General features: G+C 34.8%; 1 protein-coding gene and 1 long non-coding RNA gene across 6 annotated transcripts; one reads left to right on the top strand and one right to left on the bottom strand.

The window, feature by feature from the left end:
• Positions 1-3077: 3077 nt before the first annotated feature.
• LOC5569980 (myosin light chain kinase, smooth muscle) lies at positions 3078-26216 on the top strand. 5 transcript variants are annotated; one of them, XM_001658814.2, is made up of 8 exons: positions 3078-3183; positions 5673-6498; positions 6980-7283; positions 17225-17524; positions 17585-17856; positions 20994-21651; positions 22127-22564; positions 25819-26216. In XM_001658814.2, exons 2-8 carry the CDS (start codon positions 5708-5710, stop codon positions 25942-25944), a joined length of 2889 nt encoding a protein of 962 aa, XP_001658864.2. In that variant the 5' UTR covers positions 3078-3183; positions 5673-5707; the 3' UTR covers positions 25945-26216. The 5 variants fall into 5 exon arrangements, with proteins under 5 accessions (XP_001658864.2, XP_021700024.1, XP_021700025.1 ...); XM_021844330.1 differs by lacking the exon at positions 3078-3183 and adding an exon at positions 3429-3673; XM_021844331.1 differs by lacking the exon at positions 3078-3183 and adding an exon at positions 3429-3652.
• On the bottom strand, positions 26094-27788 carry LOC110676451. Its single transcript, XR_002500400.1, has 2 exons — positions 26973-27788; positions 26094-26908 (listed from the first exon to the last, which is right to left on the bottom strand). It is a non-coding gene; the product is annotated as an uncharacterized LOC110676451 (long non-coding RNA).

Raw genomic sequence — 27788 nt, forward strand, 5'->3', positions numbered from 1 at the left:
CATCGAATCTTCAGAAAACACTTAAAAAATGTAATTTTGTGCAAGATTTTCTTTTCTATGCTTTATAAACCTTGTTGTATTTATATTAAGACTGCATATTTTTCAATATTTTTTTAATTGCTTCAATACTTGATGACATGATGAACATTTGCGTGAAAAAAGGTTTTAACAAGATAAACTGTGCTCTGAGATATACCGTTTTGAATGTTTGCGACTACTTTTCGATACACTCCTTATTAGCTCTTGACGATATATTACACAAAAGCTTTATTTAGAGGAAGTACAAAAGGTTTATGTTATGAAGCATAGCACTCTGAAGCATTTTTTACAGAAAAATAGCGTCTTCCCATAAAGACTGTGATTATCTTTTAAAGGATTTATTTGCACATTGAAACTAATGAGTTCTGCAATCAATGTCAACTCCATATAAAAACAATCTAAGCAATTCCAGCAGTGAATGTCAAAGAGCAGGTCAGTCAATCGAGTGTAATGAAAGAGGGACGGAGAAGGAGAATTTTTCGTAGCTTCACTATGCACTCTATTATAGTAGAGAACAAAATAATGGTCGAACCGTTAACCCTTTGAATCTTAGGTAATGTAGTCAATAAGTATTGAACAATAAAAAACATTTAATTAAATAAACTTCAAATATTTGTAGGAATTTCCTCCACCTTATCATTTTTTTTAAATGTGATCCGCTTTTCCCAAACGATCTATTGATGTGAGCTTGAGATCAGGTTTATTAAGGCCGCACGGGATGCATCATAATCATTCTATCTATTTGAAGAAGCAAATCTCAAGAGCCACTCCAAATAACAAAAATTCACTATAATTCTATAATGTAGTGCACAACCCATGAAATTTTCTGCTTTATCTGGTTTATTTTGCCCCACGCGGCAAATAGTTCAGGAAAGGAACAACGGCGTTTGATCAAACGCCGCAATGTCTCCCATAAGAATGAAGTAAAAAGTGAGCAAAACCGCGGTTCTTCCTTTCCTCCGGGGTACGCCGCGTGTCCTTTTGAGCAAACGCGCTAATATAATTCTGACATTTTCCAATCGATTTTAATAATTTATAGCTTTTATGAACGCAAATGGCGCGTGCAGGACTGGTATTAGAACACAGGATCACAGAATTTTCGTGTTTAAAGTAAGTGCCCAAACTGTGAACCCAAACTTTTGCACGATGACTGGAATGTACTATTTTATTGATTTTGAGTAGTTTTCAGATTTTTCCGTCAAAATTATGTGAATGCCCTTTAAAGAATATAAGATTACGGTTCTTATGACCCATTAATTTAAAATTTTGGTCGACCTCATGCAGTGTGTTTTTAGAAAATATCAAGGAGGACTTGATTTTCCGGTGACGTTGTTGGTGGTTCCTTTTGAAATGGTGTGGATTCAAAACAATATAACGGATCGTTTGGCTTTATGGCCTAATCCACCGGTGTACTAAATTCACTCGGTCTGAGAATTGTGATACTTGAGCGGGGCACGTATGATCTCCACGTGATCTGGACCCGCTATGGTCTTATCCACTGGTGTACTAAACTGACTCGGTCGAAGAATTTTGACACTAGAGCGGGTCCAGATCACGTGGGGATCATACGGGAGCGTGCCCCGCTCAAGTGTCACAATTCTCAGACCGAGTGAATTTAGTACACTGATGGATTAGACCATAGTGTCAAAATTCTTCGACCGAGTCAGTTTAGGACACCAAAGGATAAGACCATATATGGTCTAATCCACCGGCGTACTAAATTCACTCGGTTCAAGAATTGTGACACTTGAGCGGGGCACGCTCCCGTATGATCCCCACGTGATCTGGACCCGCTCTAGTGTCAAAATTCTTCGACCGAGCTAGTTTAGTACACCAGTGGACAAGACCATAGTCTTATGTTGGATGAACAAACTCATGTTTTAGTACACTCCTAGTACAAATGCTTTTATCTTTGACAATAGTGACTTAAATACACCAAAATATTAACTGTTTGATATGTACAGAGCAAAACGCAAATTTTATTGTTATATATGCTATTACCCATCATAGTCGTTTTAACATAATATCCAAAACAATAAGTTTTATTTTGATTATAAAGATTTCCAGCCTCAAGCTGGTTTGTCTCTTTCAAACAATAGAGATACCAGTATTCCTTATCCTAGTGAAAAATATTGTTTTATAAATAAACCAAAAGACCTTTTATTACTGTCAATACGTTGAATGAAAGCTTTCAAACCATGTTTTGCAGGAAAAAATACATAAACTGGTCAAAAACATTGTTCTTGTATTGAAAATAGTTTGTTAATTGTACCAGTATCCGGCATGTTTCCTGAATGCGCCACCAACGTTGATTTCATATGAAGGGTTGCAAATCAGGAACACCATGGTGAAAAGGGATGCAAAAGAGGATTTTTTTTAAGGAAAATGACTTTATTTTCTGAGCAAATTTTTTAAGAATGTTTATGATGCTTTAAGATGATGTTTAAAGCGGTTTGACGAACACTTAAGTATGTTATACTTATGGCACACTTGTGGTATACGTACCATAGTTCAATTATTCCATACCGATAACTCTCTGCATTCAATATAGCCTTGGAATAATTTTCTTGGCAACTTGTACACTCAGAAATAAAAATAGTCACAGAATTACTAAAGTTTATGCATTAATGACTATTTTCTATATGCCTCTCTTTCATTTTGCTGTGAATTTTTACACTAACTTCCATTTCGCCCAGGCAGATGAAAAATAGTCATAAATTACTAAAATTTAGTCATTCTGTGACTACCCGTGTTTCTGAGTGTACCATGGTATACATACCATGTATCAGTCAAAGGTAAAATCCAAGGTAGCGAATACCGGTACACCTTCACCAAAGAACAAAAACCTATTTTTTTTGATTGGCTTTATTTCTAGCCGAATGATTCATATATAACGTTCAACAATTAGGATATGAAATTTCAATATTGAATTCAACAATTGGGATATGAAATTCTAATATTGAATTTTATTTCATTCTAGTTTCTCATCATGTGTTGTTTCACATTTTGAATAGCACAGGCCCTTTTGAAATACAACACCGATACGTAACATAAGCCGAGAAAATGAAAAAGACAGAGATGAAATCATAACATTGAAGCGTCATCTTTTGAGATCCATAGTGCCACATACTGGAATCACCACCTGTTAGTGTAATCTGTATTATTATTTATTTGTTCTAATATTGTTGAACCGTTTAGGCTTCTAATGTGATTTTAGTGATATGCACGTTCCTGTGATTTATAATTTTACATGTGTATTTAAGAAAAAACGCTATTTGAACGGACAAAAAATATCAGTTTTTATATTGCATTCAACACGATACGATTCTTGAGCAAATCATTTCATAAACCAGGTTTTGTTAGTACAAATCAAAAGAACATTTTTTACTTATTAAAAGATGCTCCATTTCATAAAAAATCATCCACCAAAATAATAAAATAGTACCAGATGGTCAAACAGAAGAATTGTGATTTTTCTGCTTTTGTATTCTTTCGTCATAAATGCCAAAACTGATATTTGTTTGCTTATTAATGAATGATGTCAGTGTCTCAACCGCAAATTGAGAAACTAAAAAGAGACAAAATATTCCAATTGGAATTCCAAATGTACAGGGTGCGTTACTTAGATCAACAGGTAATTGGGTAGGATAGTGAGGATTGCAACAAATTTGGTTTGAAACAAAAGTAAGCAAGCATTATCTTACCAATTATACTTGTTATTTTTGGAAATAAAATATAGCAAAATTTTCCGAATATAAGAAACGAAAATTCTTGAATTCCTGTTCACTTTACCATCACCCTTCCTTCTTAAAAAAAAATATGCTAAAATTTAGTATTGGAGTTTTTTAACATACCTTTTTTTTATTGAAAAAGGTTCAGATTTTCTTTGCATTTTGTCTCCATCAAACTCCCTTATTCACGCTCGGTACATTACGTTGGTTGAATGATCGTAACCCAAGGTCATACTGATTATATGTGCGAATTTCGTTTCGAAAAGGAATTGCAATTCATTTGAAGGATGGTAATAGAAGTTTACGGAACAAGTTGCAGAATGATGATTTTTACAGCACGAGTCGTAAATTTATCGTACGAGGCTTGCCGAGTAGGATAACTGCGACGAGTGCTGTTAAAATCGAGTTCTGCAACGATTTATGTACAACATTTTTTGCAATTTCGTAGAAGACCACTTGAGGGTATCAGAAATCAAATCAGAATGCATTCACCATGAGAAGTTGCAAAAACGATTTATTTAGCATCACATATAATGTTTTCTAGTTTTGAGAGGCATAATGACGATTTTGAAGGGTTAGTTTTAGATGGAATTATTCTTAGTTTTCGAATGTGTAATAGACACTGTTGAAAATGTCAATAATATAAATAATCCGCTGGTGCTTCAGCCCAAAGGTATCTTCCGATTACTTCAAAGAGAGACGAACCAGCCAAGGGCTGAAAGTCTCTCAAATAAAGAAAATTCATTCATTCATTACTTCAAATGTTTCCTATGCTCAAGTGTAACCCATTCATTTGTTTTTTTTTTTTTCATTTTTTAGCATTGGAATGTTGCTTTCTTGACAGTAAAGTTATTATCTATAAAAAATAGTGTTGTGATTGTTTAATTTTCTGATTGTAATAATTGCTACTCATATTCAATGGTCAATGGATGTAGCACATTATCTCCTTTACTCAATTGTCTGTAGTTCGATATTTCCCCTAAGACTGTGAACCGTTTCACCAGTTCGTTTAACTATTAGTTAAAAAATGACATTTCGATAGTTATTTTCCCCTCAAATTGTTAAATTGAACATCGCGGTCGACCCATTTGAGCTTTGACAGTTGAGTAGTTATTTCAGAACAAAGTTGACAGATAGTTAGTTATTCTCAAATTCACCGGAGCAGAAAATAACTTTCGAACTGTCACTTTTAACCATGCTCCAGAGCAGGGTTATTTCTATTCGGAGGGGAAATAACTATCGAGCTATCAAATTTTAACTAAAAGTTAAACGAACTGGTGAAACGGTTCACAGCCTAAATCGTTTGAATGCGCGGTCCCTTCAATCTGGCACGCTTTGATTTCTCTGTAAGTCAATTCCTCTCTATCTCGATGCTATCTGTTTCAGTTTCCTTTACAAGTTTATTTCTCTTAGTCGATTTTAAAAATAAGTAATTTTTTTGCAGGCTTTTCAAAAAGTATAACGTAGGCAAGTATGTTAAGTTAATGTTAATAGTGCAAAACAAGGCTTTGTTTAAAAAATGCGTAAGGAAACTCTTTATGTAGCCGTAAAAATATATCCGCGCTAAAAAAAATCGCGATAGCGAAAAAATCGACAAATAAAACAGCAAAAAAAAAGCTCAGTCATTATTGATTTTATACATGTTGATAACGCCTTTCAGTAGTTTTCAACTCATGCATTTCTAAAATCAGGTAGTATCTTATATTGTAATCTCAACCGATGTTTTGGACCATTTATGTATAATTTTTTTAATTTGGAATGAAACAATTTGTCATCCAGAAGATCATAGAAGCACAGCGTTATTCTTTACCTACCTTTACCTATTTATTTCTTTATCCTATTTTTATATTTTAAAACTCAAATCAAAAATATGTTATCATATATTTGTTTGTATATTTTCAGGAATTTTGAAAGCGCGCTCTGCATAGACGAATAAAATGGTATCTCATTTAGAATGCGAGAAAGATCGAGCGCCAGTTTTTCATTCAATACCACAAGATCAAACTGTAACAGAAGGAGCATCATTGCGTCTTACGTGCTCTTTCCATAGCCAAACAGGCTGCTGGACAACGTGGGATAGGAATGGAATTGTTTGTGTCCCTTCACATCGAATAGTAATGGTTGAATCTCCAAATACAAAATGCCTACAAATTTCTGGATTATCATTATCCGATTCTGGGTTTTACAGAATTACTGTAGAAAATGATTATGGTCGAGTTGAGGCATCGATACATTTGAAAGTGATTGAAAATCCTTTAAGCAGTACTGTGTCACATAATGATAATGACCCGATAAGAATGAAGCGCCAAATAATGAAAAATTCCCTAGATTCGGATATGGTTGTTTTAACAGGACAGTATCGGTCTGAAATTTATCCTTCTTTGAAGGTCTATTTTGACAATGAAGTACAGTATGAGATAAACTATGACCAAATTATGGGTAACAAACAGACAATTATTCGTATAAAGGATAATACCCAACTAGAAGCCAGGATTTATTGCTGCATTTTACAAAGCATATCTGGCAAAACTTCGGCAACAGTTGCAAAAAGTTCTGGAAACAGAAACCGAAAAATATTACCACCCAAAGTTCTGGAACATTTACCAAATTCGGTTACGTCATTTGAAGGATGTGAAACTGATTTAACGCTAAGAATTGATAACTCGCTGCCTTTTACATATGTTTGGCTCCGCAATGGTATTGCAATTGAGGACTGCAATGAGTTCAGGTTTGTATACATGGTTGACCATAATTCTCATAAGTCAGTTCGCTACCCATACTCGCTGATATGTCCCATATGAATGGAATGAAGCTTACAGTAGCTTACAATAAAAATAAGCTTGTGACTTACTGTAGTGCGTTTGTAGTATCTTTGATTGCGGAAATTCAAAATGTTTAGTTTCGAGTAAGCGTTAGAAATCGTATGGCACGGTTTTCTCAGAGTCAACTTCTAACATATGGGACAAATATACGAGTATTGTCAGTTTAAGTTATAATCTAATTTGGAAAGTGAAGCATATATTTAGCTGGGTTTACTCTGCGGAAAATCTTAATTCCATGAATAAAATACTTTAAAATTTTCCTAATGTGTAATACCTGGTTGAAAATAAGCAACGTTACTTAGGATGTATATGGGGATATACTCACTTGATAATATAAACTAACAATTTAGCAAAAACAAAAAAATAACTTCGTTTTTCATTCAATAGGTACATTGATCACGGTCGTGGTGTTATATCGCTCAGAATTGTGGATCCTTTTGTGTTGGACTCTGGAACCTATGAGTGTATCATTGCTTCTGCTGGTGGAACTTGTAGAACACAATCACGTGTGAAAATAATGGAAACGGATTGCGTTTCTAAATCGATACCCCAAATAATGATGTATCCACAATCATATGTAGCGGAACAAGGATCGGTGGTAATTATATGTGCACATATAGTACCACTAAACTGTGAAATCAAATGGAAAGTTTGCGGAATAGTTATTGAAAAAGACTCAGATAATGTTCAGGTAAGTTAAGTTACACATTTGAAATAATTGTTTGCGCTGATACAAATATTTTCGACTTTTTTCACTGTTCCAAGAAATACATTGGTAAGGTTTTTTTTAATTTTTCAAACTTTGAAGTAGTATTCGTATCGTGTGAGTGAGTAAATTCGCATTGCTTCCCAGAACAGCCCATATCTTATAATAAATGATTATGATTGGTTTTTTTTGACGTTTGTTGTTATATAAATAATTACATTTACTGACGGTTTCATCATGAAAATTCCAATCTTCCATAATATCATTATCGTTTGAATTGAATTGACATTTTTCTTGGCTTTACGTCCCCTCTGGGATAGAGAATACTTCTCAGCTTAGTGTTCTAAATGCACTTTCACAGCTATTAACTGGAAGATTTTTTTCTATGAATGCAAAATAGATCGTGTGGTAGGTACGATGATACTTTATGCTCAGATAAGTCAATGGAAGTTTCATTAACGAAAATATCCTGGATCGACAAGGAATCAAACCCAGACACCTTCAGCATAGCTTTGCATTGTAGCAACGGACGTTACCCTTAGTGTTCAATACATACCATAATAATATAGTTACTGGCGGTGAAACTGCTTATAATTTCAATTCAAATAGCTTGGGCATTTCTTTTAACCAAAATTTAAAAAAAATTCCATTTTATATTTGTCGTTACTTCTATATGTCTACTTGGTTACACTCTTTAAGTTAACATGCCATCTCTCAGGTATTTAGGGTAACGGTCGTATTTCGGACCCCCTCAGGAAGTGATTTTAGTTTTGTGTCCCAAATATTTAATTGCACAGCGTAACCAAGTCGAAGAACATGTCAAAATGTAGAGAAAAACTTCCTCTACAAGATAAAAATGCCCAAACGGTCATGTAGGATCCAAAAAACTTCGAAAATAAATGAATTGTGAAGCACTGTTTTTCATTATTTTGGACACACCAATACATTTTGGACCCTCAAAGTATATATTTTGGACCCCGGCATTTTTTTTATCGTTTGGCGACAAAGTCCATGACACTTGATGTATAATATGCTTGCCCATAGTCTAATCAATCGATTGACAATGGAAAACCGAACAAATTCTACGCTTTTTGTCCAGAAATTTGAAAAAAGTTTTTGTTAACTTTTGGAAAATTTCTGACGGCTCCAATTTCTGTTTGTAACGTGTTGTAACGGTTGCTTGAATGCACCGATTAAATTAAATTAATTTCAGATAAAATAAAAACATTTTCTTTGTACAAACGGTTGATGCAAGTGCGGAATAGTCCTATCTTTCCAAACGGCATGCAAGTTGAGTTCGTCTTTCGATTTAAACTGGGAAATTTGCAGAAAAATGGCCAAGGGGGTCCAAAATATATAGAGGTCCAAAATATATTGGTTACCCTAGAGTTTGTGCTCTAAATATGGAGTTAAAAAAATGAGATTGGCTGTTACCAAAACATTATACTGTTATAAAAGTATAGTTTAACTCATTCTACACCATAATATAACCAATGTTTCGTCCATGATGTGTCGAGTCCTACGTTGTGATTTGACCGTTGATTCCGGGCGATGAAGAAAAACACGCTGTTATTTTCGTCTGGGGAACGACGCGATGCAGCTATTTCCATTAGCTTTTTTTTTTAATTCTTTATTAGTATCATTCCAAGCATTACATTCATTTCTTCTATCTTGGTTTTCTGTGTTAGGCAACACTATCATCCTAATTTGATAAAACAAAATTAAGCTTTTATTTACATATTATTAACAACATATTACATTTCATTTGCTGTAGCAGTTAAGAATTTTTACAGGTGAGTTGATTTCACCTGTTTATAAGAGAGAAAAAACGCTTTCAATTTACTTAACCTAAATATTGCAACGATTTTTGTCTAAAATTATTATCTATTTTATTTGACATTTGTTCCAATGTTTCAACCAGTGGCGCAGGAAGTGGGTAGGACAAGTATTTCGTACAAAGACACCTGGGTAGGACAGTCAAAGGATTTTCCTACCCATGTTTCAAAGAAAAAGATCAGCTTTCTGCTTGAAAAATAAAAAGGCTATTCCTATCATCTGTTCAATATACATACAAACTTGATCAACGTCCTACTTATTCTCATGGAGGACGGGATACACGGTAGTTTTTCATGTAATTTTTGCTGTTCATCTATTTGTTACCAAGAAATAAATTAAGAAATTAGAGCATTATCACTGGTTGAAAAGGCAAGCAGTTTGGTCTAATTTTGTCGAATTTGTTTTATAAAATTTGTTTTAAAAAGGATAGAAATATGTATAAAGTATATTTATATTTATATTAATATGACTGATAAGGTAGGTTGCTCCAATGTATGATCCTAAAGACTGGACTGATAGTAGGTTTTTTTTACAGACTTGGTCTCTATTTAAAAGTCTCTATTTAATTTTTTTTAAATTTTTAATATCTCTTTATTCCTTATAAGGAATAATAATAATAAATTCTGTTTGCATTGAATCCCGATGCAAAATTGTATAGACTTTAAAGAAACCTATAAAGACTAAAACGGGTTCAACAGACTCTTCAAGAATTTCGTCTCAGATTTCTCGAGGAAAAGCTTTAGGAATTATCATGTACTTTCAGGGATCTCCCTAGAAATTATGTTAGAGATTTCTCCGGCAATTCTTCCAGAAATTCGTCTAGCATTTTTTTAAGGATGCTTTTCCAAGCAGGATTTTGGTCCAGGAAATCCTTGAACACTTCAAAGCTACCATTCTGTTAAATGTTTTTCCAGAAATTGATTTAGAAAGTCCTACGAAAATCTATCCCAATATTGAGTTGATTTTTTTTTTTCGATTATCTTAGCGAATTATCTAGGAAATCTTGTAGGTCTAGGAGTTATTTCAGTACTCCTTGTTCATTAAGAGTGACTTTTAAACTTACACAAGCCTCATCAGAGGTTACTTTAGAAATTTCTTTAAAAATACGGATTTATTTTTCATATAAATTTCCTTGGCATATTCCTGGAGAAATCCCTAAAAGAATTCCTGAAAAAAAAAACTTTAAAGACTCACATAAGAACATTTCACAGAACTACTGGAGGGATTTCTGCAGAAATTTTAGGAGGAATCTCTAGAGCAATTGGTGAAGATATCTTTTGAAAAAATCCTAGTTAATATCTCATATAAATCCTGGAAGAAAAATTGATAGGAAAATCTAGAAATTTCTGGAGAGGTAATTGATCAAATTTTAGAATACCGTAAAGCGGGATAACTTTGATAGTTTTTTCGAAGAATACTTGAATATTTATGCATGCTGTTTGAAAGAATTGTAATTTATATTTTTAAAACAAGAACTGTTATCCTAACAATCGATTGCAGTTGATAGATTACTAAAGGATTAATTCCGAATGGATATATAATTTTTCATATAATCGAAAGTCAGTTTTCTGTTGTGGGGTTACTTTGATAGTCGAACAAAATTGAATGAATTACGGAAGATTTATAGGGCGTTGCATACCTCTAGACGTTTAACGCTATATGGAAATTTACGACTTATATTACAAAAATGGTCCCAGTTTGTAAAAATGGTATTCGCTAAGAGATTTGAGACCGAATTCATGTTCTACTACAACTAGGCTGCCAAGGATAAGCGACGAACTCATTATGGCTTCATCAAATAGTGATCGTAGAACAGATTATTTGTAAGCTTTTAAGCAATGCCAAAATCTTATAAATTTTTAACATTTGCATAAAAATCCTCAAATGTACTTGATTTCAATGAAAAGAGCTTTGACGTGAAATGTCATACTAATTTTTTTTGTTGCTTCATTAGTATCATTCCATGCATTACATTAATTTCTTATATCTAGGTGTTCTGTGTTAGACGGGGGTGACCCATTTCGCATAAGGACGTTTCGCATACGGACGTTTGGCATAATGGACGTCTCGCATAAAGCAGTTTCATATAAGAACAGGTAGCATTTTAAAGAAGGCATGAAATTCTCTTTATGCCAAACGTCCTTTATGCGAAACGTCCACCCAGAAAATTATGCGAAACGTGTTTATGCGAAACGTCCCTCCCCCGTGTTAGACAACACTATCATCCTAATTTGGTAAAACAAATTTAAGATTTTATTAACATTTTGTTAACAACATATTAAATTCAATTTGCCGTAGCAGTTCAGATTTTTTAAAGGTGAGTTGAGACGTTTCAATTTACTTAACCTCAATATATAACGCATTGATCGTGGCAATAGAAGATTGTAACGATTTTTGCCCGAAATTATTAATTATTTTATTATTATTAATTATTATTATTTTTTTTTTCAACATTGGATATTCTATGTAACTCATTGGTACTATACCAGAGAGGAAGCTTCAGAATCATTTTCAAAATTTTATTCTGAATTCTCTGCAGAGCTTTCTTCCTGGTATTACAACAGCTAGTCCATATTGGTACATCATACAACATGGCTGGCCTGAAAATTTGTTTGAATATCAAAAGCTTGTTCTCAAGACAAAGTTTTTTTTTTTTTTTTTTTTATTAGTATTATTCTTAACATTACATTCATTATTTCTTATATCTAGGTGTTCTGTGTTATTAGGCAACACTATCATCCTAATTTGGTAAAACAAATCTAAGATTTTATTAACATTTTGTTAACAACATATTACATTTCATTTGCCGTAGCAGTTCAGATTTTTTACAGGTGAGTTGATTTCATCTGCTTATAAGAGAAAAAAAACGTTTTCAATATACTTAACCTAACTTAACCTAAACATATAACGCATTAATCGTGGCAATAGAAGATTGTATCGATTTTTGCCTGAAATTATTAATTATTTTATTTGACATTTGTTCCAATGTTTCAACATTGGATATTCTATGTAACTCATTGGTACTATACCAGGGAGGAAGCCTCAGAATCATTTTCAAAATTTTATTTTGAATTCTCTGCAGAGTTTTCTTCCTGGTATTACAACAGCTAGTCCATAATGGTACAGCATACAACATGGCTGGCCTGAAAATTTGTTTGAATATCAAAAGCTTGTTCTTAAGACAAAGTTTTGATTTTCTATTAATAAGTGGATAGAGACATTTTACATATTTGTTACATTTGGCTTGAATGCCCTCAATGTGATTTTTGAAAGTTAAATTCTTATCTAGCATGAGCCCTAGATACTTAACTTCATCTGACCAATTTATTGGAACCCCTCTCAGCGTGACGACATGTCTACTTGAAGGTTTCAAATAAAGAGTTTATTATTAGTTGAGTTTTGGAAGCATTAGGAGAAATCTTCCATTTTTGCAAGTATGAAGAAAAAATATCCAAACTTTTTTGCAATCGACTACAGATGACACGCAGGCTTCGTCCTTTGGCGGAGAGGCCTGTGTCATCCGCAAACAAGGATTTTTGGCATCCCTGAGGTAACTCAGGTAAGTCAGATGTGAAAATATTGTATAATATTGGTCCCAAAATGCTGCCTTGAGGAACACCAGCTCTTACAGGAAGTCTTTCAGATCTGGAGTTCTGATAATTAACCTGAAGTGTACGATTTGACAGATAACTTTGAATTATTCTAACAATGTATGTTGGAAAATTAAAGTTTTTCAATTTTACGGTCAAACCTTCATGCCAAACACTGTCGAATGCTTTTTCTATGTCTAGAAGAGCAAGACCAGTAGAATAGCCTTAACGTAAGAGTTGATGAGTGGTCGAATGTCCATGGCGGAATCCGAACTGTTCATTGGCAAAAATTGAATTTTCGTTGATGTGGGCCATCATACTGTTCAAAATAACCTTTTCAAAAAGTTTACTGATGGAGGAAAGCAAACTGATTGGACGATAGCTAGAAGCTTCTGCTGGATTTTTGTCTGGTTTTAAAATTGGTACAACCTTAGCATTTTTCCATTTGTCAGGAAAATATGCTAATTGAAAACATTTGTTGAATATATCAACTAACAATGATAAGCTACTAATAGTTCTCACTTCTTCCAAATCAGTCTCCCAGGCATTTTCGAAAACGTTCTCTTGATTGAGAATATTTTCGAAGTCCTGAGTAACTTGATTTTCAATTGGACTAGTAAGTCCTAAATTAAAATTGTGCGCACTTTCAAACTGCATAGCAAGTTTTTGAGCTTTTTGCGCAATTAGTTAGTAATAATTTGTTTTCACCTTTCAATGCCGGTATTGGCTTTTGAGGTTTTTTCAAGATTTTAGATAATTTCCAAAAGGGCTTAGAGCCAGGGTCCAATTGAGAAATTTAATTTTCAAAATTTTTGTTTCTTAAATCTGCAAAACGTTTCTTGATTTCTTTCTGCAAATCCTGCCATATAATTTTCATAGCAGGATCACGAGTGCGTTGAAATTGCCTTCTCCTCACGTTTTTAAGACGGATCAAGAGTTTAAGATCATCGTCTATTTCAAATTTTTTTTTTTCACATTTTGGAATTGCAATGCTTCTGGCTTCAACAATGGAATTGGTTAAAGTTTCAATAGCATTGTCAATATAAAGTTTAGTTTCTAAAGAAGTGTTAACATCAAGATTAGAGTCAACATACGTTTCATATGTATTCCAGTCGGCTCGTAAATAATTAAAAGTGGAGCTGATAGGATTGAGAATCGCTTCATGGGATATTTGAAATGTAACAGGCACATGATCAGAATCAAAATTAAACTGTGTTGAGATTCTGATTTACATCATACCAGATGTTGGAGATCAGGTACATCACATAGCCTGCAGTGGAGATGTCGATGGGTAAGAATTGTAGAGGTAGTATTTTAAGTGAATGAATTGTAGATATATTTACCCAGACATGAAATAAAAGAGAGGAGCTGGCTGGTAGCGATATCAGTCAGTAGCCTGCGGTGTGGAGCGGAATAGCCTTGTTTAGTCGAATTAATTCCAACACCAGAAGCGTAGCAAAAATTGAACAAACTACCAATTTTACTGGTTGAGTACCTTCCATGTGATGAAAATGTTGATCATTGTTCCTTATATATCATATTTGGTCGGTTTTCAGAAAGACTAGACTAGACTAGTGGATATTTTGACCTTGCAAAGATAAGTCAAAAACTTTATCAATTGTGATCTGTTTGATGCTCGTTTGTTTTACCAAATAGTTAAGTTCAAATACAGCAAGAAATAATGCATATGTGTATCATGTTGTTATGAATGCTTAAAGTACGTTTTCATGAAATCGTAAGGAAATACTTGAACCGATCTAGGCACTTCAAAAATATTCTCGACATACTTGTCTATTAAAGATTCATGGAATAACTATAATTTTCATCACCCGTAACGCGGGGAGATCACCTTTTCGAGGTGCGTTACGGGGTGAGATCTACCAAATTGTACTCTTGTTGTATCTGTTCTTGTGAAAACTTATAAGTTACGGTCGGAAGAGTATAAGAGAGTAACAAGCCACTAAGACCCACCTATTTGTCCTAGATGATGAGGAGGTCGAAGTGGAAAAATGGCTCAATCAGCATCTGAGGTTGGTTTCAACGCATGAGACAATTTCTTTCCGAGTTCAAGAGTTTATCTTTCGATATCTAGGAGGGAAACGATTCCGAATCAGTGGAGTAGCAGACCTCTTAACTTCTAAAATAAGCTTTTTGTTTCAAGGAATCTAAATGTCTCATGCGATGAAACCTGTTCTCAGTTTCAAAAAATGACTTTGAACCTTATAAGTAGAAGCAATAATTTGATACGCTAGAGTACCGATGCATGGTCAAAATCAGTATTATTCAACCAGCTTAGTGGCCGAACCTGATAAAGGGGCGCGCTTTTGAGAGTTTAATGGTGACAAACTGTTTTCTCCAAAAGGTATAAATAGCAGTATCTTTTTCTAAAGAGGCTCTATGCAAAATGGTAAAGAATGATATTTGTATAAAAAACGACTACTTCATTATTTCTCAATAGTAATGGAGTAGAACGACATGCACTAAACAAAGGACACGGGTATACCACAAAAGATCAAAGAAAACTGGTCGCAGTGGTTCATCCCGAACAGAAACAAAAAAAAAATCATTGACCTTCCAGTGTCAGCAAAACAATCGTTTTATTTAATTTATCATCAACAGAACTTTCCAATATATCTCTTCAAATTACAATAAACGAAAAAATCCAAATGATCAAGTGATTAGTAATTTATAATAGCAAATTTTCAATCATCTTTAGTTCATTATTGGCTTCTGAATCAGTTTTCACTAAACAGTGAGCATCGATACACTTCCGTTGCACTTTATATTTTTCAAACTTTATATGGATTCATTAATGTTCCATTTCCAATCACATGTTAGGGGCCGTCCATAAATGACATAATATTTAAGGAGGGAACCCACAAAATGCTACATCATAACTGCTGCCATATGTCTGAAATTTTCGAAATAATATTTTGTTATATTTTTTTATTTATTTGAGTGGATTTTCGGCATTGGTGAGTTCGTCACTATTTGGATAACTGTTTGACCATCCCAAGGACGCTTTTTCATTCATTCCATTCACCGCAACATAACGTAAGAGGTGATTGTTTTTTTTCTAAAATTCAGGAGAACTCAGATTTTTGCTTCATTTTATCAGAAATTTTAAAATGACAAGTGTCGATGAAGTTGTGCGTGAAAAACCGAATACCAACAATACAATTTCTCTATAAGAAGTCATCGTTACCTTTTAGGAAACTCTCAGTTGGTGATTCGTGTTTTGGAATTCACATGAGGTATAAAAAGCAATGCATAACACAAACATTTTGTTCTTGAAATTGTCAAGTGTTGCCTAAGGTGATTTGAAAATGGCATGTATAGAAAAATGGAAGATGTGCAAAGAGAGATGACACCTCAGATCCCACATTGTGGGATTATGTTTTCTTCAAATACTATAATCTTCCAATCAAATGAGTGTCTTCTACAACGATACATAATATTATTGTCAATTTCACTCATATTATTGTCAATTTCACTCATGAAAGCACTTTCGCCACCCTTATGGCTTTTTTCACCCCCCAAATTCAGTTTTACAAATTTTCGCCCCCCTGGGCATAAAAATCGCCCCCAGGGGGGCGAATTCGCCCACTTTAGGAATCACTGATCTAGCAGATGTAGAGGAGGCAATCAGTTTACTCTCTAAAAAAATGTGATCTTCCTGCGGTCGTTCGTGTAAGCAGCTCGGCACATGAATAATTAACGTTCAACGCTCCGTCATCGTAATCATCGTCATCATCGAAACTTCAAACGCAGTTTTTCTGATCAAAACTAAAAATAACTCGATAAAAATTGTTCACTGTGTTTCGGTTGGAGAATACAATACAGTGAACACATTTTCCTATAAATTTTCTTAATTTTGAACGAAAAAACTGCTTTTGAAAATTTCGAAATCAATGACGGATCTTGCCCCCTTAAGTGAGCATAAAAGTAGACAACTGTGTGCGGCGTCTTACCTGATTTGTCTTCGAATGCAGAATATAGCAATTAGGCGTGAAAATTCATGACAGTCATTCAACTGTATCACAGCCTACGTGATTGGAGAATATAAGGCTCTTACTACGCGTGGATGTCCATGACACATGCTTACGTTCCTAGAAAAAATCCAACTTCAACGGCATTTTTCGTAATTGCAAATGTTGTAAGCAACTCGTTGCAGAACTCTATTTTTTTTTGGCACTCGTCGTAATTATCTAACTGGGAAAGCTTCGTTGAATAAATATACGACTCGTGCTGAAAAAATCATCATTTTGCAACTTTTTGCTGAAACAACTATTTTAATTATATCTGCAAAATATCCACAGTTCATTAGCGTGTGATTCAAAATACACAAGTTAAAGTTTATTTTTCAATCATATTCTCTGCAATTTACCATCACCTTGAAAAACGGTCATATTTTCAAAGTCGCATATCTCGAAATTTTGATTTTCGAGTTATCTAGTTGTAGCATTAAGGGGACGATATATTGCTTTAATCTATTTTCAGATGAAAACTAACTCTGATGGACTGAACATTCTCTACATACATAACGTTACCTATGACCAATGTGGAGAAATACAATGTATGGCAACAGCTCCCAACCACACCATGACAACTACAGCGTCCAGCATGCTCACTGTTACACCAATTTTAAACGATAAGAAAAAATCTGAAAATTTCACCGCGATACATCATCCCTATTTCTTAAACACTTTGGAAAATTGTAGAGTTTTTGCTGGAAGCACAATAACCCTTGAAGTAAAATTTCATGGATATCCTGAGCCGCAAATCATATGGATGCGCACGGTAATGCAGCTATCTTTTTACGTTTGTAAAAATAAGGTAAATTGTGAGTTCTCTTTTTAGGGCCGCCCGATCGAGGATATCAATGCATCAATTGCAACTAAACCCGGATGTTCAATATTGACCATGAACGGTATCAATGCAAACCAAAGTGGAAAGTATGCAGCGTTCATAATAAACAATTATGGAAGTGACATTACGTCGGCCTCTGTGACTGTTGAAGGCCCTCCAGACCCACCCAGTGGAAAACCAAGCGTAGCACTCGAATCTCAAGGAATCATTGTGAACTGGTGTGGCCCCCCCTATGATGGCGGATGCATGATATCTGGATTTTTGTAAGTGTGACAACCAGCATGTTTAGATTAGCATAATCATTTATATTTAAGTTAGCATTTATTCAGCATGATCAAGCTGACGATCGGGAATTCGAATCCCACCGCTTGGAGTATCTTCCTACTTGCCAAACTCGATTTTCTTAAAACTATCTTTTAGTCACTTATGAGTAAAGGGTTTAGTTCCAAATCTTCCACTTTGGTAACGGACGGAGAACAGGCAACCCTCATACAACGGTTTATGACTATACCACCTACGAATTTGTGCGAATTACTTAATGCTAATGCTAATGGGGTGATATGAGCACCTTATTTTTTGTTGTGGAATTATCTCATATACCGTGCTACTTCGAATAGCCGGATGCTTCAATAGCCGGACGTTCGGCTGTTCACCGTTATTTTTGGACTGCATTCCATTTTCTTCCGCTTAGGGTCCGCTTATGGCCTCTTCCAAATTCTCCATTCATAAAAGTAGACGGAATAATAATTTTTGAGGGTATTAATGCCAGTGTTCGGGATTCGAAGCGTCCGGGCAATTCGAAGCAACAAGGTAATCTATAAATTCAATTATTTTTTTCGCTACACTTGAAAATTATCAGTTTTTATAAACAGTCTTTGAGGTTGCATGTTATTTCAGATGAAATTTCAAGAACTTATGCGGTTTTCAGGGGATGCTTATTCCACCCCATCGGCGAAACCGCCCCGATTACCTCTACAAGAGAAACGGTTTAAAATCATTGAAGGTGCTGTAAAGGATCATACTTTAAAATAATTATTAAAAATAAACGCAATAAAAGATTCTATTTTCCGAGCACTCGACACTGAAGAAGTCTGTAAGTCGCAGACGAAATGGGCCTATATGTCAAGATAAGCAACACATATTAGAGTTTAAAGGTATTTGCTCGCCTTACTAGTGATTTTAGTATTTTATTTTTTGCAAAAAGTGAAGTGTTAAAGTTCAATTAGTAGTTTTACACTGTTCAATGTATTGCGCGAAACCTGTCCATACGTGATGATTGAAATTTATGCACAAAATTCTGAGAGAATCAAACTTATGATTCCGTGACATGTGGTTGGCCTTATTCAAACAACTTTTGTTTTTTTTCCTTAATCTTCATTTGAAAGGCTCAAGCGCCCTAGAGCATACGGAGCCGAAAATCTTTTTTTATCTACAAATAAAATCTTAACCAAGGCTAATATTAATTTGTTCATTTGGACTGCCCTTGTCCGAAGAAATCCCGTGTTTCTTTGAACGACTATCAACACTAGATTGACAGTTGTCCAGAGAAGTCTGACTAGCACACAATTTTTTCCTTTCGTTTGCCAGTCTAGCCGACCGCCGCCGCTTGTTGGATGCATTAATGCTACCTGACGATGTGCTTTCGTTCCCGTCAGTGTCGTCGTTGTCGTTCTCATTCTTACTGGTGGTTGGTTTCTGTTGATCGACTCGTGGTGCAGGGACGGTTTTAGCTTCAATTTGCTTCTGTGGTACTGTGATCGTTGCCGTTGGGTTGATTGGAGGGAAGTCGTCGGGATTAAGCAGAGATCCAATCTCGCTTGCTGAAGGTGTTGTTTGAGATTTGGTTGTTGTCAGTTGCGTTTGATTTTTGGAATTGTTGCATTTTTGTCCAGGGTGGGCCGCCAATTCACACCACCTACACGACTTCTGCTGCCCAGGGTAGGAGATTGACGTCATATGTCCCGAAATAGTGACGTAGGATGGAATTGGTTGTTTAAGTTTCATATGTAAAATACGAACGCCGTTGTAGATACCGGGAAAAAAAATCTTCCAACGCTCTCTTGTGACAGACTTAACTTCCCCGTATTGGGAAAGAAAGTCTATCACGGTGGTGTGCTTCATAGCCGGCGGTAGATCGAGAACGCGTACCGGCACAGATTTGCTTTCTACGTATACGGGGATATTAAATCCTTTGTCTCCGTAGTAGAGAACATGCCTATTGTTATGATGTCTCTGATAACGAGCAGCAGTCTCGCTATCTTTGACTTCAATAAACACACAGTTTCTAATGTTGTTCAACTGAATATTGAAGATTCTTCTTATAACTGGCCCGTTGAATGAACTACCAACTTTAGGTTAGAACATATCAAAGCAAACTTATCCAACTTTTGTATAAATTTCAAGATTTTACATCAGTTATATAATTCTTTAACGATTTGAAAAAAAAAAACAAATACCTCTTGTTTTTTTTTTAATTTAGAATGAGTCAATGTGAAACTGTGTAAATTTGATGATGTTTAGCAGGTTAACTCTCATCACTTTTTTGTTGATTTTAATCAACCGTGAGATCTATTTAACACACAACTCATGCTAGAGATAATCGATTTGAAGTATATTATGAGATTTTTTAATAATAGTTCAATTTTATCATGGTTTCATTACTTTGTTAACCATACAGAACTGAAATTCTATCCTATATGAACAAAAGTTGCTCAGTTGATAGCCACCGCTCGTAGACATCGGACGCGTTTTCCTCTATCAGTTTCATTTAGTGCTTTTCTTGTATTTTATCGCTATGAGTGTTGAGCGTAAAAATACGTTGGTAATCGATTTCGATATCCTTCCTGTGCGACCTGATGTACCCAAGATCCATCAGTTTTTGGAGAAGGCGCGGACCATATTTTGGGATGGCCTGGTATATACAATAGAAAGCGTTGTGTTTGGATGGGAATTCGAGTTTCCCGAAAGAGGTGCGCTTGGCAAAAGAGGACCACGTGATTATTGTGTTGAAATCAAATTCAGTTTAACTTCTGCGTTAATGGGTCCTCTTGTGGCGTAGGGTTACACGCCCCATCTAGCAAATTGGGAATTGTAAGTTCGATTCTCAACGAGAAGACGTGTAACTTTTTCGAAAATTCTACTTCAATTTGTCCATTTGATGCAATAGTATATGTAATGTATAGTTTTATGGTAGTTGTACCTAATACCAAATTTCAATAGGTGTCGGTGTATAAAGAATCGATAGCAAAGTATCTTTTATTTACATATGTGATTGTAATATAAGAACGTTAGTTCGTTATTGTTGTAGTCGAACGGGACAAATTCAAAACAAAAAAAAAAATAAATAGTACTTTGTTATGGGTTCAATAAAAATTAATTGAAATTTCATTATTTATTCCAGATTGGAGATTCAATTTATGGATGAAGAATGGAATGTATTAGCAATTGTTTTTGATTCTTTAACATACTTTGTAAAAAATTTGTTGCCAAACAAATTCTATAAATTTCGAATACGAGCTAAAAATGCCTATGGGTATAGCGAACCTGGCCAATCTAGTGATGCTGTCTTGATTCCAAACACTGAAAACGAGGAAAGAACTTCCTGGAAGGATTGTGAGGTTCGACAAGGCGAGGAGTTTTCATCAGTATACGAATCGCTGGAGGAGCTTGGAAGAGGGAGATTTGGAGTAGTTCACAAAGTACGGCATCAACTAACTGGAGATATTCGTGCCGCGAAAATTGTAAAGTGTATCAAAGCCACTGATAGAAAGAAAGTTCAAGAAGAAATCGCTATAATGAGATCTTTGCAACATCCTAAGTTACTGCAGTTGATACAATGTTTTGAAGCAACACGAGAAATCATTATGGTAGTAGAATATATAAGTGGTGGTGAATTATTCGAGAGGGTTGTAGCGGATGATTTCACACTGACCGAGAAGGATTGCGTTATGTTTATGCGTCAAATATGTGAAGGCGTTTGCTATATGCATAATCTTTCAATAGTTCATCTAGATTTGAAACCTGAAAATATCATGTGTAGTACTCGCAACAGTCATCAGGTAAGTAATCTTTTTTTTTTGTTCGTTTCGTTTGTTACACAATTTGAGATTGACAATAACAAAAATATTATAAAAGACATCTGTAGAAAATCAAAAATTAAATGAAAATGTTAATGTTAAATTAAGTATGAATTTTCATTTTACAAATGCAAAAGTTATATAAATATTAATAAATGTAACTTGATTAATAAAATTTGCATTCTTATGTATAAATGTAATAGTGATATAAGCAGTAAAACAATTTTATTCGAATCGTTTTATGCAATTCATTACCAACGACTCCAATTCAAAACATAAAATCATATTTCCAAGACATATTTTGAATAACATGTGTATAAAGTCGTTGAGAAAATTTTCATCTTGTTATTGCTCCTCTTGTCACATGTTTTAATTATAGTTATAGTTTATTCCAGATTGTTTTTATGGTGTGTAGTAAATTACTCTTGTTTATATATTTCGCTTTCTCTTATTTTAGATAAAAATTATTGATTTTGGATTAGCCCAACAACTTTCACAAAACACATCAGTTCGAGTACTACTAGGTACACCGGAATTCGTCCCTCCAGAAATTATTAACTATGAACCAATTGGTTTCCAATCAGACATGTGGAGTATTGGAGTTATTTGTTACGTTTTATTATCTGGACTATCGCCCTTCATGGGTGAAACTGATGTGGACACCTTCAACAACATAACTCGAGCAGAATATGATTTTGATGATGATGCTTTCGATATCGTGTCGGAAGAAGCTAAAGATTTCATATCTGGATTATTGCTGTATAGAAAAGAAGAAAGACTATCAGCTACACAATGCTTACAAACAAAATGGCTGTCGTTGGATTCCGATGCATTAGGAAATTCTAAAATTTGCACGCACAAACTGAAAAAGTTTATTGTCAGAAGAAAATGGCAGGTAAGTGTTTTATTATTGTTGCCTTTTACTTAACTGATTGCACAAGTTTTGTTAACAATAGGACTTTGGAAGGCAAAAACTTTAATTTTCTTGTGCAAGTGACATAAACATCGGTTATTTTGTTTTCACCATCAGGTCAATGTTGTTAATTATCTTAATTTTCAAAATTTAGGCTACAAAAGTAGCATTTCATATTATTTATTGTTTTTAGAAACATGTCAAAGCTATTATTGCCTTAATTGTTCTGGAATTACATAAACCATATCAAATATAATAATGCAGTACTTTCTTCATATGCCCGAATTGGCCTTATGCAACCGACGGGACTATAGAGTAGAACCGGTTTTGGCCAGCCTAAGAAAATATGTCTTCAAAAATTATATGGAAAGTTACAAACTATTTGTCCCGGAACTTTCGTTCGTTGCACTAAAACCGTGGCCCACCTAGTGAAAGACTTTTACTAATCGGGCTATGTTTTGAGCTGTCAAATAATCGATTACAATAGAAATTCAGGGCTACCAACATTGACATATTGCGGTTTATATCAAAAAGTGACGTTTGTCTTCGTTTTAGGTGGGCTATGAGCCTATGCATGCCATAAAACGTTAGACTTTTAATATGCGCCCTGTTTTCAAATTGCCCGTGAGATAGAGCGAGACAGCACCAACACACGGCACACAGTAAAAGTCAAAAGAACAAAAGAATTTATGGCTCGTACTGAGGCTCATAGCCCACTTAACGGGAGCCCATTTAAAACGAAGTGCAATAAAACGTAGTGCAACGATCGAAATTTACTGACTGTATTGCAAAGCAGTAGGCTGTGGAGTAAAACTGAAAAACTCGCTTACAAAATGTCAGTGTATTGCGTCACGATTCACAAACATCTCTTGTCGAATCCAACAGTGAAAAAATGATGTCGATTCGTTGATTAGTTCTCGAGCTATTTCGTAACATACAAAAACCATATATAAAAAATGTAATGGTTTTTGTATGTATTAATTAAAATATTTTCATTGATTTTTTTATTAACGAATTGTTTGGCCTGGTGCCATATCATTCCGGATAAGTTTGTCAAAAAAAAAAACAAAATCAGAAGAAATTAAAAGAATGTTTTTAAATACTTTGAAATTTTTGTGAATTTAGAATGAAACATTGGACAATGCATTTGTAGATGATTTTGAAGGAGTTCATAGGGACATCTTCCAGTAAAATACCTTGCGATATATTTTTTATGAATTCATACCTGGAGAAATTCAGGACCGATTTGACTTTTCTTGTGGAATTCGGGAGCATAAGCTACAGAGGCACTATTTCGGTGACCTCTTCTGACGAGTGTTGAACTAGGTGTAAATTAAAAAACACTATAATAAAGAAAACCAAAATAATAGGCTACAAAATTTTGAAATAATTATGTGGACAAAAACTGGAAGAAATTATTTCCTGGTGGAAGCACGAATTCTCAAAAGATTTTAGGCGAAATTTGAAAAATTAGGATTTAAAGCAAAATAAAGCAACACAATTGATTCTAGCAATTTAGCTCTAAATTGATGTGGAATTATTGTTTATTCGATACAGCTCTTGAGTGGAATAAATTTTCAAAAGATTTACTAAAATATTTTAAACAAAATAAAAAAAGACATCTAACTGAAAGAATTGGTTGTTTTCGTTGGACTTTTTTACACTCATCTGAATCAATTTTATTTAGGTTAAAATTCCTTTGAAAGATTTGCCATATTATTTTCTCGATACTACAATTTCATTGTTCGATACATTTTGTTGAAAATTATTAGAGTAATTATTTTATGATCTTTCCTATCGAAAACAATTAACTTCCCAATGTGTTATGAGACTTTCTCGGAACATAACGTTTTGATGCTAAAATTTAGGTTTTTCTATATATTATCCCATGAAATATGATTTTGAATACTTATTCGACGCAAACTATATTTTAAGTTTTATGACTGTGAATAAACATAAAAAACTCTTTTATTATTTTTGAAATTATTCTGTTCCAAATTCTCCATTTCTAATTGTTTCTAAAATTATTACAATTATCATTTATTTATGTACTTAATTCCATTTTTGAAACCGGAAAAACGTTTTCCTATACAATGTCATTATTTTTTGTTATTTACACTCAGGGTAGACAATCGTCACCGTCAAATGGAAAAAGTCGTCGACGAAACTAAAAAAAGAATCGTCATCGTCACTGTACCAGCGTTGGATGACGATTTGCTGCAGTGGTCCGCCACAAAGGCTCGGCGTCATGACGAACAAATAAGCCTCCTTCGTTACGGTCGAATCTTCGTTCGGGAGCTCTAAGCCGACTAAAAATATGAACCGTGGCGTCGATAGGTTATGAGCCTTTTTTGAAAAAATAAAACCAAAACAAAAAAAAACAAAACGTGTCCGGATTTGAACAAACGACCTCTGAATCGTCAACGTCACGCGCTTACCAACAGAGCTATTATTTAAGCTTGAGGAGTATGGGATATATCGCCAACACAAGCAATTCTGGGATGGCATTCGCCGTTTTGTGCATAGCAAGCGAATATACAATATACGCCTTCTTCGTTTGAGAAAGGGGAGCGAACGGAATGAAGACAAAGTTGTTCGTTGACGATTTTGGATTGACGTTCGTCGTGCATTCTTCCGTCGATGACGAGACGACGACCTGCCTGAGTTATTATATTGGATGACGATGTCTTTTTTTATTTCGTCATCGCACTGTGACGAATCTGACGATTGCCTGCCCTGTTTACACTAATAAGATAGAGTCATTGTGATGTTTTTATTTTTTTATTTTTTCGATTCCTGAATTCGCCACCTACGTTGATTTCTTATGGAGGGTGGTGAATCAGGAACACCATGGCGAAAAATAGGTGCAAAGGAGCTACAATTTTAAGGAAAATATTTTTTTTCTATTATTTTCTGAGAAAATTTTGCGGTTTCCAAGAAGGTTTCCGGAGCATCTTAAAGCAATTTAGCGAACACTACACAATTGGGTATATGTCGTAAATCGGTATATAATCCGGGGTGGCGAATAACTAGAACATGACGAATACCGGTACACCTTCCCTATAGTATGTAAGAATGGTCGTTTTATCAATGATATATTTTGCATACTGGGCCTAAATGATTTTTTTGCCAATTGAATACAAAATACTTCAACGCTCTAATTGTTGAATTCATATCCATTGAACATAACTGAACTACATAATATCACATATGCTTTGTTTATTTATTCATTTTAGAAAACCGGAAACGCTATACGTGCATTAGGACGCATGGCCTCTTTATCAGCCTCAAGAAGAAATTCGTCTTCGTTAGCAAACACTGGCGTCAAACCAAATACAAGAAGCACGGAATTTACAACATGAAGAAACGTGTAAAATTTCCCAAAGCTTAGCAAATTGATAATAAATTGTCTTCCATGATTCTACGAACGAGCGCAAACATGTATTACAGTGCCAATAGTGCCTATCGAATATTCCGTCACATTTCGTATTATTATTATTATATTGTAGTAGTGCACCTGTTTTTAAATTGTTGTAATCATATATTTTATTGTCATTTTAGTAGTAAGGATGGAACATAAATAAATAAACATTTCTCGGTATATTCTCTGGAATGTGTAATAAAGTTGAAAAAATACAGTCAGATCTCTTACATTCAGTGATGACATCCACCCACAAGGATTTTGCAATATACGACTATAAGGAGCTCATTATTATTATGATTAAACGAGATTACAATATTTTGATATCGGTTTAAGCTACATTATTCGTAGATTGTTTCAAAGTTTATTCAACCTACATTTTAAGGGGTATATGTTGTAACTCACGGTTCATCACCGGCAGCTACAGTCAGCTTAGGGAGGGTTCACAGAAGGTGACCCTTCCCAGCGGCTAACGAGACCTGTATATTCCCTCATCTCTAGGGTCGGCACGCTTATCCTTGCTGTTTCGCGGAATTCAGGAAAACACTTGGGATGCAGTTTCACTCTCCTGTTTATTCTTCTTCTTCTTCTTCTCTCTCTCTCTCACTGTTCCCTTCTCTAGCTTCGCTATCTATCTTCAACTCTACTTCACCCACTTTCTTAAGGACTATTCTGACCTTTTCTTGCTCACTTCTTTCGGCCCTTGGGGCCCCTCTGCCGATGTCCTCGTTGCTCCTGCTCGATCCGTGTCATTCCTGCGACCTTTGCCGCCATTGCTGGACCACGTGATGAGCGCCTGAAGTGACCACCAGCTTCACTCCTGGTCCTCGGCCTGGTGTAACGTTTGGCCGGATCATTTGCCCTATTTTGGGGGTAACCACGGTTTGTGGTATAACCACGGGGTTCTGTAGGGGGGGGGGGGTGAACAGGTGTTATTTCCGGTTTGGACCTTAAGGCTCCGACTGTTACCTGTGTCCAGGGCCGGATTTACAAATGTGGGGGCCCTGGGGCCATTATCTTGTAGGGGCCCTTTTCCCAGAAAAAAAATCTGGTACTTTAGCATAGACTAGATATTTGTAAAGTTTTTATAAGGTTTTCATTGCCAGAGTCAAACTATTTTATTACGTTTAATAATACTTCAAATCCCCTATAAACGTAAACCAATTTGAAATTTAAATTAATGTAGGTAATGTTTTTTTATATTTAATACATCTAAGTAGATTTTATATGTTTACATGTTGAATTCAATGTTTTTTCAGGCTTATTTGTCAACAACAAAATTCGTTTGATTCATTCAAATTATGATAGTTCTTTTTTTAATGTTAAATTTGTTGAACAAACAGATTTATTTAACAGTTTTGAGCTGAAGAAGTTGCTATAGGGCTGGTAGCAAGTATTTATCTAGAAAGTTCCCAACAAACATTTTCGCGGAATAAGAGTTGAACCGAATACTCTCAAACATATTTCAGCCGAATAAACTGTTATTCAACTATAATGTTTGTTGGGTAGGTCTCTATTGTAATGAAAGTCTCTGAATAGTCTCTATTTTTAATTGAACATCTCTATTGTCCCTATTTTAATCAAAATGTTTTCTAGTGTCTTTTTCCCTCATTTGGATTGCAGTGAATCCTGATGCAAAATTCTACGGGCTCCAGCAGGTTCTTTAAGAATTTCCTCTCACTTGTCTCATGGGAAAACTTCAAGATATCTTCTAGTGACTTTTCCAGATATTTCATCTGAAATAATTTCAGGAACTCATACTGGGATCCCTCTAGAATTTTCTCT

Source organism: Aedes aegypti, chromosome 2 (genome assembly GCF_002204515.2).
Source record: "Aedes aegypti strain LVP_AGWG chromosome 2, AaegL5.0 Primary Assembly, whole genome shotgun sequence".
In the NCBI taxonomy this organism is placed as follows: domain Eukaryota; kingdom Metazoa; phylum Arthropoda; class Insecta; order Diptera; family Culicidae; genus Aedes; species Aedes aegypti.

Coding starts and splice junctions, on each gene's coding strand:
- LOC5569980 (XM_001658814.2), top strand. CDS start 5,708: ATGGTATCTCATTTAGAATGCGAGAAAGATCGAGCGCCAGTTTTTCAT. Junction 6,499..6,979: donor GAGGACTGCAATGAGTTCAG/GTTTGTATACAT, acceptor TTCATTCAATAG/GTACATTGATCACGGTCGTG. Junction 17,525..17,584: donor AAATCATATGGATGCGCACG/GTAATGCAGCTA, acceptor TTCTCTTTTTAG/GGCCGCCCGATCGAGGATAT.